At 36.5% G+C, this 17,020-nt stretch overlaps 1 protein-coding gene across 1 annotated transcript in view; it reads right to left on the minus strand.

Moving 5' to 3' along the window:
• aars2 (alanyl-tRNA synthetase 2, mitochondrial (putative)) overlaps positions 1 to 17,020 on the minus strand; it is a 36,598-nt gene that overhangs the window by 7,813 nt on the left and 11,765 nt on the right. Inside the window, exons 7-21 of the mRNA XM_056448374.1 lie at positions 16,047 to 16,155; positions 15,916 to 15,954; positions 15,465 to 15,579; positions 15,218 to 15,345; positions 14,488 to 14,632; positions 9,177 to 9,346; positions 8,973 to 9,086; positions 7,490 to 7,630; positions 7,273 to 7,410; positions 7,068 to 7,171; positions 6,610 to 6,718; positions 6,414 to 6,539; positions 2,955 to 3,065; positions 2,789 to 2,872; positions 1,774 to 1,887 (exon numbers count right to left, since the gene is read on the minus strand). Coding sequence (XP_056304349.1) covers positions 1,774 to 1,887; positions 2,789 to 2,872; positions 2,955 to 3,065; positions 6,414 to 6,539; positions 6,610 to 6,718; positions 7,068 to 7,171; positions 7,273 to 7,410; positions 7,490 to 7,630; positions 8,973 to 9,086; positions 9,177 to 9,346; positions 14,488 to 14,632; positions 15,218 to 15,345; positions 15,465 to 15,579; positions 15,916 to 15,954; positions 16,047 to 16,155 — 1,747 coding nt within the window. The remainder of the gene's footprint in view (positions 1 to 1,773; positions 1,888 to 2,788; positions 2,873 to 2,954; positions 3,066 to 6,413; positions 6,540 to 6,609; positions 6,719 to 7,067; positions 7,172 to 7,272; positions 7,411 to 7,489; positions 7,631 to 8,972; positions 9,087 to 9,176; positions 9,347 to 14,487; positions 14,633 to 15,217; positions 15,346 to 15,464; positions 15,580 to 15,915; positions 15,955 to 16,046; positions 16,156 to 17,020) is intronic.

Raw genomic sequence — 17,020 nt, forward strand, 5'->3', positions numbered from 1 at the left:
ATAGAATAAGAGTATGAAGTCAATCTCATACCAGAGCAGTTACATTAAAGGAATAGTTTACCCGAAAATAATTCCATCATTTGCTCACTCCCAAGCCCTTCTTATTGTACACGCTGCAAAAAAAGCTTTTCTTACCTAGAGCTTCTTGTTTCTAGTTCAATTACTGAAAAAATGCTAAATCAAGAAGAATCTTTTAAGAAAGCGAAAAATATTGTGTTTTCAAAATTTTTCCTGAAAGCAAGCAAAAAAATCTGCCAAAATTCTAAGAAAGAAAATATATATATATTTTTTTTATGTATTTTCATGTTTGTTTTAAATATTATGCAGATTCTTCCATGCTCTATAATGGTGTTGGATAGTGGCCTCTTTTAAAGCTTCCAAAAGTGCATAAATCCATCGTAAACGTTACCCATGCACTGGGAGAGGGTTCACGCATGTTTAATAAAGCAGATCAATGTGTTGTTGTAAAAAAATTATTGAACTTTTTTTATTATTAGAAACCCCAACCAAAAAGTTGTCAAAAATTTAAGTTTACCACTTAAAAAATAAGAAAAATTTTTGTTACAAAAACTTCTTAAAACATGCGTGAACCCCTTGCTGAACTGCTTATTAGCACTTATAAAGTACGATGTTATTTTACATCCCCAATCTTACCCAATACCTGAATCCAACTAACACCTAACTAACTATTAATAAGTAACTAATTATTAGTGTATTGTAGGGGTGTGAACCTAATCTGATGTCACATTTTGGTTTGGTTATGATTATCATGCCATCGATTTGGTTCAAATTCGATATCTCGTGCATCACGGGTCACTGACGATGCTTTCCGTAAACAATTTAATAACTTATTTAGCAACATTTATTTATTTAGATATTATTTTTAATACAATTTTGTCTTTAATAAAAGCAGTCGGACATACTGTATGTACTGTACCTTTGATTTTATCTGCTCAAAGAAAACACTCTTTTTGAATGTATAAAACAAAACTCGAGTATATGCACAGAACAACGTAAGTATTTATAGCAAATAAATGTTGAGCTCTAAAACACCTATGATTGATCACGCGCTAACTGAAAAGGCTGCAATTGGCTCTAGCGGTCTGCGCAGCTCTGGCGCTGTTCTGCAAACAGTGACACGGACACTGATGTTAAACGGTCATGTCTGGATCCACAAGTAACATTATTGTTGTAACAGCTGAGAAAGGAGATAAAACATGACCTCACAGACACACCAGCAGGTCAGAGCAGCCACAAAGAGGGATGGGGAGAGAGAGAGAGAGAGAGAGAGAGAAAGAGAGCGTTTACATCCTTCCTTTTTTTCCTAGCTTGGTTCTAATGTGCTTCCCTGTCAGTAAAAGACTCTCCAGCAAACTCAAAAGCAGTAAATTGTGCACAGTTTCTGCTTTTTAATTAGTTGGAGAGTTTGATTACTCGTGGTCTCCTCACTCGCCATAGTAATCTACCACCATATAACGCATGTGCGATAAATGACGTCAGCACATAATAACCGGTTATGATTATTACTGAACCGATACCGAATTGTTCGCATCTGCATCAAATAAACGATCAGCTAAATGTTTTAGTTAATGGTTTGGTAATAGTGTGAATTGTACAATAAATTAAAGTGTGATCCCAAAACTATTTTACAGCATGAAAGAGCCAGGATAAAATGTAAAACTCATCTGACTGTGAAAGAATAGACTCATACGGTATACACTGAGGATGGGGCTTTGAGGGTGAGTGCGTTGTGTGATGTTGTGTTTGCTGTACTTTGGGTACTTGACAGGCACAGAGCAGCTTCCCTGATGACTCCCAGTGAGAGAACAACATGACCAAGGACTTTGGAGTGCTCTTGCTCAGCTGGACCACAGTCTTCATTAGCACCTAAACACAGGCACATGAATTAAGGCTGCACAATATACTGAAATTAACTGCAATTATTGTAAAAAGTTATCTATATCTATATCTATATATAACTATATATATATAAGCTTGAATTGAAATGATCAAAATATTACAAATGTGCATATTGTGATAGTCAAAGCGATTAGCCTTCCTGTGAAATGTTAAAAAATGTTGCTTATCAGAGAAGGAATTAAACACATTTTTAAACAAAATAGCTTTAATAACATATTTCTTACAACTAATTTCTTTTTTCTTTGCCACTGTGACAGAATATGGATACATAATATTTAGCAAGATACTAGTATTCAGAATAATAAGGCTTAACAAAGGCTACATTAATTAGATTAACTGGCAAGTTATTGGATAACAGTGGTTTGTTCTGTAGACGGTTGATGAAACTATTCCAGTGGAGCAAAGTAGTAATTATATTTATTTGACTGATTTTTGTTTATCGCTCAGAAAGAGCTGGAACAATTTCACTCAGCTCTATTACAAGTCTACAAATACAAAATCAGAAATCACGGAATAAACTACAGGCAAACTGTATTGGGTTCTGTACACTACAGGAAGTGAACAAGCTGCTGCAGAGAGTCTGAGAAAATACTAACGTTTGCATGAATCTGATGACAGAGGCCTAACAAAGTATTAACAGTGGTGTAAATGTTGTCATTCTAACAGTTGTCTGGACTATTTTTGGCTGATTGTGAGCATTACATACTGTACCTTCCTATCAAAGTTAGCTGACTTTATTAGAATGAATTTATGACACAGTTTCTGTCGTATTTTACTACCATGTCCTATACTATAGGGAAATAATGAAAATGAATATAGTGAGAAATGTTAAAGGCGGATGAATAAGTTTTGGTTAGGCCGTACTTACTGAAATAGAGTCAGTCTGGATCAAATCCACCACAACAGGTTTATTGGAGTGTTTGTCCAGCAGCTCCTTGGCTTTCAAGGCAGCCTGAAACAGGAGCCACAATAAACTGACCACTTAGTAAACCTGTTTTGGCATAATTCGATGGGCATTATAAACTCAGATCTACCTCTTTGATCTCCAACTTTCGAATGGCGTTATTGCTGCTCTTCAGCATCGCTTTCAGACGAGTCTGCAACTCTAGTCTCTTCCATTGTGGCATAGGTGTGATATCAACAGCCTAAAAGACATCATAAAATGATACAGTTGAAGGCAAAGCTATTAGCCCTCCTGTGCAATTAATTATTTGCCATGTAAGATTTATTTAAGCACATTTTTAAACATAATAGATTTACTAATTCCTAATAACTAAAATATTTTGCCATGATGACAGTACATCATATTTACATTTTCCAAGATACTAGTATTCTGCTCAAAGAGTGATTTAAAGAAATAGTTTAACCATTTTTTTTATTATGTCATGCTTTAATCTCCCTTTATATGTTTTTTTTTTCTTCTGTTGAACATAATAGAAGATATTGTGAAGAAAGCTGAAAACCTGTAATCACTGACTTTCATAGTAGAAAAAAACAAATACCACAGACTTCAGTGTTTTCAAGCTTTCTTCAAAATATCTTTTATAAAATAATACAAGTGTAAAACCACATGAGGGTGTGTACATATTCAGTAAAGTTTCATTTTGGGGTGAACTATCCCTTTAACCCTTATGTGCTGTTGAGGATGTTTTCATCCACTCTGGTGTGATTGTGAGTCTTAATTTGGCCAAAACTTTTCAGTTACAGCTAGTGAAATAATTACTGGTGACAAATCTTATTGTGACACATATTTGGGGGAAATGCTTTTACTTTTTTTTTTAAACTTACTGATACACTTCAGGCAACTTTTTTTGTTATGTTCAGGGTGAAAACATTCACTGAATTAAACTGCTGTAAAAATTTTCAAAAACATTTCTATAAATCTGTTAATCAACCTCAGTCCTAATAAAAACTACTAAATTGAACAGAAAATTACAGGATTTTAACTCTTTAATTGCCAAATTCACAAATTATATCACTGTATTGGCAAAAAAACACAGACAGAATTACTTATTTTCAAAATAAAAAGTGATTGTGTGCTGGATTTTTTTTTACCTTTTCAAAGTCTTGGACATGTGAAATATTAGAAACAACATTGCCTTTGATGCATTGTTAGTTTTTGTCCAGCATAAGATTTAAAAATTTTTCTTGCTAAGTTACTGTTTGTGGCTGTTTTTGCCCTATTGGCTTCCATTATAACCTCTTTTTTTATTGCAAAACCGTGACACCATATAATCATGCATTTTTGATTGTTGGTGGTTTTCCTTGTTGGAAAGAGTTAAAATTTGTAATTTGAACTCTTGATGATCAGTTGGCACCATTAACCCTTTAGATAGGCTTGTGCGGGAAAAAAAGCTTAGTTTCTGGATTTTATATGGAGTATAACAGCAGATTAAACTGTGTGTATGTGTGTCTGTGAGAGTGTGAAACTGACCTTTGCGCACTTACCTTGATGCGACTGGGAAAAACAAAATATGTAGAGAAGTACAGACTAAACAAAACAGTAAGTGGATTTGCATGCCATTCTGCGGGTCATTTGCTGGTGAGAAGAGCAGCAAGCAACATGAGAAAGAGGATTTACTTGTACCAAAGTTTTAGAAATGGTTATGGAGCCTGACCCTTCCAGCGAGCTGCAGGATATATTGTCTTCTCCCTCTGACACCACAGACTCAGATCTTGATTTTGTTGTAAGCATGACCAACCTTCATGGTCGCTGCACAATGAGAAACTGAACCAGGGTGGATTCCACAGATCTTCGTCCCTACATGGGGCCATTGATTTTGGCTAGTGTCAAAACAGGTCCAAAGTGGAGTCCACATGTTGCCAGTGAGATTATCACAGTGGTCATGTGGTTTTCAGAGCTACCCTGTCCCTCACAAGATTTTATGAAATTGGCAAGCTATGAATTTTTATGAAATTTTGATGACAAGCTGCAGAGACCAGCTCGTCATAGAGAGGACAAGCTTGCCTCATCAGATCCCTGTGGGAAATGTGGACACATCATCTTCCCCTCCTATTTAACCTTGGCAAATATGTCACAGTAGACGAACATTTTGTGCCATTCAAAAGGGGATGCAGCTTTCGGCAGTACAAAAAAAAACAACAAAAAAAAAAACAGTCAAATATAGACAAAAAATGTCTGATGTCGACGCACATACTATGCCTGGAGGTGTGACATTTACCTGGGCACACCAACAGGCACCAGCAGCTCAGGAATGAAAAGGGGAAGATGCAAATGGTGCACATGCGAGAAAAAAGAACCGTGAGCATTTGGATCTGTTGTGGTAGATACATTTGCAAAGACCCCCAAGTTATATACCTATATGCTGCAAAACCTGCTGGAAAGACTAAACCCAACCCCCATCCACCCACCGCCTATCACCCCCCACCCCCTCACTGTAGGATTTTTAAGGTTTTAAACTAGACTTAGCATTAATAAAACACAAGCATTTCACACAGAGGCCATTCATATTACTCAACATCAAAAGGCAGCCGGTGCATTAATACACAGTCTTTGTTTTTGTTTATTTAGTTCTGATAGCTGAGTTGCATATTTTGATTTTCTCAGACACAACAAGGTAAGTATGCAAATGTCACTCTCACACACTTAGATACACCTACACAAACTTTATTTGCTGTTACACTCCATATAAAGTCCAGAAACTAAGCTTTTTTTTGCACAGGCCTCTCTTACGGGTTAATGGTGCCTACTGATGATCAACAGTAAAAATTACAAATTTCACCACTTCACAACGGGGAAAACCACAAACAATCAAAAGTGCGTGATTATATGGTGTCACGGTTTTGCAATAAAAAATGTGGTTACAATGGAAGTCAATGGGGCAAAAACAGCCACAAACAGTGACTTATAGAGAAAGAAATAAAAAAATGCTTGACAAAAACTAACAATGCATCAAAGGCAATGTTGTTTCTAATCATACACATGTCCAAGACTGTGATAAAAGGTAAAAAAAAATCAATCTACAATTACTTTATATTGAAAATAAGTAATTTAGTGCTTTTTTCACTAAATCAGTGACATCATTTATGAATTTGGCAATTAAGGAGTTAAAACTGTGTAATTTTTAAAATAATTTAGTAGTTTCAATCAGGACCGAGGTTGATTAACAGATTTTTATGGAAAAAAAAGAAAAAAAAAATATCTGATGTATTTTTTCAGCAGTTTAATTCAATGGATGTTTCGTCCCAAACATAACAAAAGGGTATTAAACTTGGTTAATTAGGCAATAGTGGTTTGTTCTGTAGCCAATCGAAAAAAAATCCTAAGGGGGCCAATAATATTCAAAACATAAATAAATGAAAGAAATTAGTCTTATAAAGATGTCAAAAAGATTGGATATACAGTGAAAATTGCCTTGGTCTGTTACACATCACTAAGGAAATATTTTTTAAAAAATTACAACTGCATAAACAATTGAAACTCCTACATTGGGATCAGAATCGAACATGAGTTGTTATAAATAGTTACGTACATTGATTAGGAGGCCAACCTCTTTGGAAAGCTGCTTTGCTTCTTGCATAAACAAGGTGTTTGACAATCCCATCCGGGCCACTAGAGACTCTAACTCCTCCTGCAAGGCTTGGCCCGCCTCTCTAGCCTGGAACACAGGACCAGTTAGTATCACAAAAACTGAACTAGTACAAAATAACATACTTGGACCTTCAAACCTTTATGGCGTCATCTCCAGTAAAGGCAACAATACGGCAAATGCCTTTCATCATCTGTCGCTCAGATACAACAACAAAGTCTCTAATTGCTCCAGTCTTCAGTAAATGCCTGATGAAACAACAACATAATAGTGAGCATGGTTTTTAGCATGGATAATGTTGAATGTATTAATGGTTCATCACTTGTTCTTGTGCTCTGATTCTTTGCTAAACAGCCAATTAGATTGCTCTCTTACACTAATGACTGACATCAAATTTACATGCTGGATTGGGCAAACTTGCCCTGACGTTAACTCGATGAGAGGCAACGTGTGGAACACCCCAAACAAATTAGCCTCAGAGTTGCTCACCGATGGCCTGACACTTCCTAACGGCCGACTGTCAGCTGGGTTTGTCCCAGATTTAGACCCTAAGAATTGGCTTTGCTACCCCAGTGCAAAGGAGCAGAAGAGCCTTACGTGCCACAGCAGAGCTCAACTGAAGTTTGCTCAGCTGTTTCTGAAGCAAGCAGATCCGAAACAGGTACAGCCACGGACACCACTCGCACTGGGTCTGGATAGAGCTGGAACAAACACACAATGTTGTCAACACCTCACATAGGGTGTGGGGAACTACTTGTTACATTGATATTAGCTGATTTTTAAGCATGATGATCCAGGGTACCTCATCTACAGTCCTCAGCCCCGCAATTAGTTTAGCACTCGACAGAGGAACCTCCTCTATGTGCACATCTGCATTTTGACGAATGATATTCAGAACCAGCTCCTCAACTTTCTGCAGCTCAGAAACAGTCAGGGAGCCCTTTAAAACAAGCACATAAACATGCATTAGCCATTTTGGAAATCATTAAATCACTGAGACAGCCATTCAGACGCTGTACCTTCACACTGAAGTCGAAGCGAAGACGATTCGCACTGCAATGAGACCCTCGTTGGCGGACAACGGGACCTAGCAACTCTCGAAGAGCAAAGTTCAGCACATGGGTGGCGGTGTGATTTATCATGCAGCCCAGGCGCCAAGCCTACAGTTGGAAACGCAACCTTTACCAAAAGGTATTTGGGTATAGGGATGCAACGATTATAGATTTTGGTTCTGAGATTATAGTCTGAGGAATATTTACAGTTTCATGGTTGTCATGATTATTATGCATTGATTAATTTCAAAACACTGCTAGTTAAAAAAAAAAAAAAATCACATGAAAACTGCTGATCAGTAACCAATTAATACAGCACAAAAAAACCCAAAAGAAACAGTAGTCCATTTCTCTTTGGACTTAAAAATAAGTGAAAGAAGATTTTGGCATTTAAACTTAAGTAATAATTTTACATTAACAAATAAACAACAGAACAATGAATAATAAATAAAAAGAAATGAAAATAAATTAAAACAATTTTGTTTGTCTAATGTAAATCTAAGCTACATATTAGCCAAGTATTTCCCGTTTAAAGAGAACAAATGTAGACAAAAGGCTGCTTAACCTCTGCCTGAAAGGCACTTTTGATCAACTAAATTATAAAATTGTTAGGCAAAAGTGATTGGTCCAGTTCTTGTCACATTACTCGTGGTGCGCTTGTGGCATGGAAAACGTGCATGAGCGCGCACACGCATCGCTCCCAATATGTGCACGCAAGCTGCGCACCTCTATTGGAAATAACGAACTTGCGAGCGCAAAAAACGCAACATGTGAATGGCCCTTAGTTAATAGCCTCAGCCACTGTTAATCCAGTGTGCGTGGGTATTAGCCTCTGTGTAAAAGCTTGGAACTTTAAACTAGCGCATAGTTGGCATAACTTTGTTTAGTTGCTGCAGTTTTGTTCCGTGCAGAAACACGGTGTTGAGGAGCCTTTACAATTAATAACGTGGTTAATAGTGAAATCGGTTAATCGCTCATCCCTATTTGGGTAGTTGACAATGCAGTAACAATGTTTTTTTTATTGTAGTTTGAAGTCTAATTTTTGAGAAAACAGAAGGGGTAACTAACTTTAGCAGCTCTTTCACTGTTTTTTTTTTTACTTTTTACTGAACTGTACCAACATGGCAAAAAAAATGGAAAAACAACTCTTAATATTAATAATATACAAACAGAGAGAAAGATTAATCTTCATTTTTGGACACTTTTCTTCATATAGTGCTATTTATTTTAATTGAAATTCTGATTATACTTTTTTCCATGGAAGACAAAGATATATTTGACCATATACCGCTTTTTAAATGATGGTAATACTAATTATATTAACTTGTATATATATATATATATATATATATATATATATATATATATATATATTAATGTATGTATATTAATGTACTAATTATATTTTTGTCATGTGTGAGAGTGAAAATGCAATGCAACATATTCCCACCTCATCCACATGAAGATGCACTTGATCTCCAGTTCTCAAAGTCTCTGCTGCTGTGACTTGGTGTACCACATAACCCCCAGCGAGACGGACACACTTTACGGGGAACAACACATCCTGAAAACAAAACCACAACCTGTGTCTTAATCTTGCCTCCGTATCAAATACATAAAAATAAAACATCTCAGTTGGGATGTGATCAAGAACCTGCAGCCCATCCTTGGTGAAGTAACCCTGGTCATTGGCCTGTCCGCCCTGCTCTGCATAAAAGCTGGTCTGGTCCAGGATCACAGCGCAGTGCTGACCCTCACGCACCTCTGAAACCAGTGACCCGTCACAGTAGAGTGCAAGGACTGATGCTCTGCAAGTTTCAAACACTAAAAGAGCAAGAAAGTTGGGAATTTTGTTCAATCTTATACTGCATCTCAAGCAGCTGTAATGCAAGACAGCAACATGGGGAAAAAAAGATTTTGTGGTCAAGTCTTCAAAATACTTTTCTTATCAAAAAGCTTCACGTGAATTTTAGCGTGTTTTTGCTTTTTTTTATTTTTCTAAATGCTTTTTAGTTTGTAAGGTGTTCAAAGTGCTTTTTGGCACATTAGAATCAGAATCAGAAAGAGCTTTATTGCCAGGTATGTCCACACATACAAGGAATTTGTTTTCATGACAGAGCTTCTACAGTGCAAAAGAATTACAGAGACAGAACAAAAAACAGATAATAAATATATTTTAAAACTAGAAGTAAGTAGTGAATGCAAATATACAAATTCACAAGTGTATGTACAGATATATTACTATATACAACGTTGTATGTGCAGCTGTTATGTGCAAATATAGCAGGGTAAAAGGGTTCGCGAGTATGGTGTAAAGGGCTGTGTGGTTTCTGAGGTATGCTGAGTGTTTAGCATGTTACTACAGTAAGTGCTTTTTGTGTTGGCATTAGTGTGCAAATGATGTTGCTTGACAGTTTCTGAGGTCTTTTGAGTGGTTATGGCATCCTTTGGAGGTGATTTGCATATCCGTGCTGTGTGGTTAAGTGTTCCGAGAATTTAAGTGGTTTTTTTTTGCCATGGTCTTATAAGTGTTTTTTTGTTTGTTTGTTTGTTTACAGTTGTTTTAAAATATATATATATATATATATATATATATATATATATATATATATATATATATATATATATATATATATATATATATATTTATATATATATATATATATATATGTAGTTACTGAGGTGTTACATGTATTTCTTTTGTGTTTTTGATGTGTTCATATGTGGTTACGAGTTTTAAAAGTGATTTTTAGCATGTTGCTATTTGATTACTGAGGTGTTCAGAGTGGTGTTATGTGATATGGGGTGCATCTGAAAACACAAAATAACACCCAAGCTTCATGGGTGAGATGCCATGTAAATTTTTTTTAGCTCAACTGTCAGAAATGGAACACGATTCTGTGATATCAAAGGCAGCGAACTAGGAGACATCTATGATACTTCCAAAGACAGGAAGTGAAGCAGAATTTCAATTTGCCTGTAAGTTGATGCCTTCACATCTTAGCATGTTCCCCCTAAAGAGAGCATTATAAAGCTTTCAGATGCAGCCATGGTGTTTTGAGAGGAATTTGCCATATTGCTATGTGGTTGTTAAACAGTTCTGAGGGTTTTAGTATGATCAGGACTGTAGAGACATTTTTGCATTGATGGTTACTGCAGTTCTAGATTAAATGTGAACATGCTTTTATTCACCTCACTTGCACAAAACCAATTCATACAAGTTAAATACAAATACAGATTATTAAACAAACCTCATTATTAAATGTTAAATAATATCCTAAACCATTCAAATCACATTTGATCAATTTAACCAATGTCTTCTTTGCTGACCTTTCAATGATCCAATGAAACTATAGTAAAAATAATGACTGGCAGCACAGCTGAAAGGTTAGTTGAAGCTGCGCCCAGACATTGCTTTCAACCTTATTTATTTTACTTTTGATGTGGATGGGCTCTTCCAATAACTAAATACTAAACAAACAAGCAAGTCTAGTTCCAAAAAGAAAAGGTAACGCAAAAGTACTTTCCCAAATACCGGTGGTTGCTAAAAGAATTTTGAGTGTTTTAGTGAGTGTGTTGTAACTGATTGGTTATGGAATATTGCTATATTGCTAAAGCATTTCAGGGTGCGTCTCAATCAGCTGGAATCAATGAATTTGGGCACTGGTAAGGACAGAAAGAAGCTTGGTTCACTACACACTGGGACACTGATTGTGACATGAGAATGTTTTCACAGCCATACTAAATTTACTTTATGAACATGATGATATTAGTGTTATCTTCCAGTGGGAAATTAGCCGGTTTGTCGATTGGTGTGATAAAAATAAGCTAATAATAAATACTAAGAAAACAGAAAAGATGGTATTTGGCCCAAAGTATTTAGGTGACCATCATCAAGTGGTTGTACATGACCATCCTATTACTAGGGCTAGACGGAATTTGCAGACATTTTTTGCTATTTCTGCGCAGAATTGTGTTAAAAATCTGCGGATTTATGCGGAAAGTTTTTGAGAGTATCATAACTAAAACCTTAATACCTTAATGTATACACTAAAAAGTAATACCTTTTAACTTGTATTGTAATGTTTACAATGCAAATCCAATTAGATCCACTTTATTTGGTAAACAAAGCAAGTCTTCTCTATAACATATATACTAAAGACAGAAAATATGACTTCACAAACTGTATTGTAAATAAATTATATAGACATTTTTATATTAGTCGTGAAATTAATTTAAAAACTGAATAAATATAAATTTACACAGATTTACACAAGTAAATAAACAGAATCAATGATGAGCTAAAAATCTGCGGAATTCTGCACGCGCAGATTCCGTCTGGGCCAACCTATTACTCAGTGAAAGATCTATATAGTCTTGCATGGGCCTTTACATTGACAGTTCTTTTACATGGAAAACACACATAGAATGGGTTTGTTCTTGTTTACACCAGAGATTGTATTCTTTACGGAGGTTACATTTCTCTGGAGTTAACAAGAAGTGGATGATGATGTTTTTTTTAAGCTGTTCTTGAAAGCATTGGCAGGTATGGTATCACAGTGTGGTTTGGCAACCTATCTGTACAGTGTAAATCTAAGTTGATGCATCTCATAAAGACAGGATGGAAAATTGTTGGGCACGATGAATAGTTGAATCCTCAAGTTTTATATGAGAATTGTGTGGAAAGGATTGTGAACGATCCAATTCATTTTTTGTTTCCACATTATGAACTGCTTCCTTCTGGTAGGAGATTTTATTCTTGTATTGTTTTTATTGTTTGTTTTATGGAATGTTTGCAGCAATATGGTTATGCCCATAACAAATTTCCTGTCAAGGACAATAAGGCCCAATCCCAAATCTATTTTTGTACCCCTACCCCTTCATCCTTACAATCGAGGGTTAAGGGGAAGGGCTTCAAAATTTACCCCTAAGAATTGGGACAGCAGCACCTGCACATATCATGCGTCATCATATGTCATCGCGATCTCTTGCTTCATATGAGATCACCAATTGCGACTGCTGTAGTTATTTCAGTTGTGTTATTTTTTGGTATTTATCTTCAGGAGATCACTGAATCTAATGGAGGAGTTATTAATAGGGATTATGGATCGCGAAATTTAGCTGTTTTTTTTTTTTTTTAAAGCATGATGGTAAAACATGAACGCGGTTATGAATATATTAAAACATGTGTCGAAAAAATTTATAATAATGTAAAAAAAAATACTAATTTGTGAATCTCCTTACTTCCGGGTTCAGCAATACTGCCGTTGTGGCTGTGTATTCTGGGAAATTTTCTTACCCCTTGGTTTCGAGTGTGGTCCTGAAAAAAATCTTTGTTCGAAGGGCTATTCACCCCTTCCCCTTAGCCTTCAACTTAAAGAGAATTTGGACATCCCAACCCCTTGGCGTGCATGCACAAAACGAGGGGTAAGGGGAAGGGGTAAAGGGTAGAATTGTGATTAGGCCTAAAGTTTACTACTACTTCATTATACAACATCAAAAGAAGATTTTATGAACAGCAGCTGAAATGATTTTTTTTTATATTAAGTAAATTATAAATCAAAAAATTTGGCGTTTCATATACCGGCAACATTTCAACCTTTAATCATTTATAAACGTTTGCTAGATTGTTCCATACCTGTCTAACCATGTTCATTTACTGTATGGTTTAGTATAAATAACTTTTTTGTTTGTTTTAAGTCTCTCGATTGTCATTAGGTTTGGTTAGTTGGTTCACATAAAATCATCTTTCGCACTTCAGCACTCCTATTAAGGGAACACCGTAAGCATCTTTTGAAAAGTCAGTGAGTGACTTTTCAGAGAGTGAACCTGGAAGAATTTAGCAATAGAGACAGCATTTTAAATTGTAGACTTCCTCATCAGTGTCCTGACTACTAAACAAGGGAGTTGTTTGAGATGCACCCTTCGTGTTTTTGCTGTCCTGAACATTCTATAGCAATTGATAGCTACGGCCCTGAATGCATGTTTTGCGTTGAGAAGCACCTATTTTCTAACGACTGTAAGCGTTTTGCACTCCTTGTGTTTAAACCACTTGCTGCGCCTCCGATTTTGCCATTATGCTCTGTTTAAAGTTTAAAGATTTCACTAGCCGCGTTTCCGCTATCGCGCCTAAAGCGAGCAAGCCAGGGCGAGCCAGGGCCAGTGGCGTTTCCACTGTCACTTCCGGGGCCTGATCGGGTCAAAGCGGGGCTTCCTCTGGGCCAGCGGCCAGCCTTTTTTGGCCCGCCGAATACCTTGGGCCAAAGAGGGCCAGCTGGGGCTTCGGGGCAGAGTGAAAGGAGAGGCGGACTTGGCCCGAGTCTGGTAAAGATGGCATGCCAACATTACACTAGTTTTCCGATCGCACATGAGTACATGCGCCAAATAAATAAATAAATAAGGGAAAGAAAAACATATAGCTGGTCAGTTAAAGATAGGCTATTTCATAAAATCGCCCTTGATGTTTCAATAACACATAATAATCTTTAAACCATATTAAAGACACAGCAGCCAGTGAAGGTTGTCGAGAGTTTTTGTCAAGTTTAAAAGGTGTGTTTGGTCATCTCTCCGTTAGTGGCGAGACCACTCGATGTACGATGCCAACAGTCGGTCGGCGAGTAAACAAATATAATGAATGAAAACACACAGGTTTGTGGGTATAGACATATAATGTAATGCTGTACAGTAACGTGTCATTTCTTTGTTTCGGTTGTCTTAATTTTAATCGTTTAATGATTATGTGATGGTGTGCTTTATCTGCCTGACTCCCACTGAAGTGGGCGGATTGTATGACGTTTGATTCGAGGGATGTTCTAGCCCGACAGTGGAAATATGACATGATTTCGGCCTCACTCCTCAACCTCCCGGGCGACTGGCTTGGCCCGATAAAAGCCCTGGCTCGCACTGGCCTGACAGTGAAAATGAGGCTACTGACTCTCAAACATTATCTCTTTATTCTCCAGTACCGTATTGTCCATCAGACCCCAGGGTGTAACAGTATTTCGGAGAGTCGTCTGTGTGAGGAACTCCTTGACTTTGTAGCTCTGCCTGGCTATGAAGATCCAGCTGGTCGAGGCTTTCTCCTTCATCCTCCTCTGACTGAAGACTCAACTGAGAAAAAAGGCTCTAATTAGTTCATTTGCACACAAAAATAAAATAAAAAAAATCAATAAACCAGTCAATAGCAATGTTTCCATCCACCTATTTTTATGCGCATTTTGGAAAATCACATAAAAACGCTTAAAGGAACGTTAATGTTATTTTAGTCATTGTAAAATCCCTCAGCCAAAGTCCATCATCACAGAGGTTCAGTATTATTACCTCCAAAACTGTATGGAGCATCTGCGCTCCCAAACAGCACCTCACGCCTCCAAAAGCCACAGTGCGTTCATTGCATTTCGTCTTCATCTTCTGAGGCGCAAGTAATTTATTATATAAGAAAAAAAGGCCCACATCAGCTTCTACTACCGCAGCAAATTTAGTTTCTTTTTGATATTTGGTGCCAGTTTATCAGGAAGTGACTATATTGTTCTCTTTGATTCATTTGATGGAAACGTTGCAGTATTAACAAATGTCTTATGCAATATTCCAGTTTTGCGCTTAAGTTTAAAAAGCATCTTTGTATGGAAACGAAGCTAATTACTAATTTAACAATCATATTCTGGATTAAGGAAAGCCAAACACTAACACTAGTACCTTTTCATATTCATTTTCCAGCAACTTCATTTCTTTTTTATCAACAGTCTTGCCCTTTTCCTCTAGCATTAAGTCAATGAGATCCAGAGGAAAGCCCAGGTTACGGTATAAAGACCAGGCAACCGAGGCTGATTAACAGAAACAGAATAGACACAGAGGTTAGAACATTGGAGATGATGCTCAGGTAAAAGAGAACAGAATAAAATATGAATTATACCAATTGTAACTGGTTTATAATGGACTTTACCAGGAAAAACAGAAGATTTTTCCTCCATGCTGCTGAGAGTCCTGTCAATCACCCTTCTGCCCTGCTTCAGTGAGGACAGGAAGTGGGCTTCATTCTGATTAATGAGATCCATGATCTATAGAGGAAGCACAAAGAACAAAAATCTAAATTAAAAGTTTTGGGTTAGTTTTTTATCATATAATATAAACACTGTAAAATGTGTCCAATATCAAATATTTTACTATATATTTTTACTTAATTCCGCAAATAATAATAACAACAATATGATTTAAACACTTATTTTTATTAATAAATAGCCTTTTAAATCTTGGCTATATCTTGGTGAAAATTAAAAAAGCAGCATTTTTTGATGCACAAAATGTTCAACAGAACAACATCTGTAACACTGTAAATGTTGATTTACCAAGTTATACTAAATGTAACACTGAGATTTTCTTTGAAGCATGCTTACTCTTTCAGACTCTGTGTTCAGCTCAGGATAGGCATCGCCCTGAGAAAAGAAAAATACGAGAGAATATGAAAATTTAGACACGCTGCAGTGATGACAGAAATAACCTCATGGAATCATCTCAATCCTCTTACCAGTATATGAGCCACAGTGGGCACCAGGCTTGCCAGTGCACCCTCTGGAGCCTGCAGCACCTCTGTAGAAAACCTAACTGCACGTCTCAATATACGTCTTAACACCAGCCTATCACAATGACAGCATGTAGTACAATGTTTATACATTAGAGGAGTTATAATACTTATATTACCTCAATATTGACCTAATAAGGTTACTTATTTAACACGTATACTAATACCCAAATAAAAAACATAACCCTGGTTTCACAAACAAGGTTTAAGGCTAGTCAAGATTAAATTGAATGTTTGAGCTGTCTCAACTCAAAATAACTTGCGGTGAGATGTCTTAAAATATGTCAGTGTCATTTTTTTGTCTCCATGTTGTAGGAATGAAAATTATTATATGCATTTGTTTATATGGCAAAGCATGTCTTTTTTCACCAAAGAAGGTCCATACTGACTTAAAAGGCAGATTCTGATAAGATCAGGACCTGGTATGTGGACTTTAGGGGGTTTACTATGTGGTCACATGTTGATTGGTCAGTTTGAATGTCTCAGTATTTGGACTTTGGTCACATGGTCAAGAAAAATACAAAATAGTTGGTAAAATTTGCTCTGTCTCTTTTCCTTCTCTGTGCTTTCCTGCTCTCCTCGTGATCTGGAGTTTCTCTTCTCTGCCTCTTCGAGGCCTACTTACTGTTCTCTCTTTGTGTCTCCCTCCCCCTGTCTCTCCTTCTTTGTCTGGTAACTTTATTTTTACATTTAAGCTGGGTACATTAATATCCTATTTTATCATTTTATACAGTTATTTTGTAATTAATTCAGTTGTAACCATAGATAAATATTGTCATTAAATTATCTCATTTTCAAATATTTGTGAATTATTTTTGATTTAACATCAACACTTAATTGCTCCATATTTCAATACAATACAATCACATAATAGCAACGCTCTCCCACATTTTAAGCTAATAATACTGCCCTTAGTTCCG

Source organism: Danio aesculapii, chromosome 22 (assembly GCF_903798145.1).
Source record: "Danio aesculapii chromosome 22, fDanAes4.1, whole genome shotgun sequence".
In the NCBI taxonomy this organism is placed as follows: domain Eukaryota; kingdom Metazoa; phylum Chordata; class Actinopteri; order Cypriniformes; family Danionidae; genus Danio; species Danio aesculapii.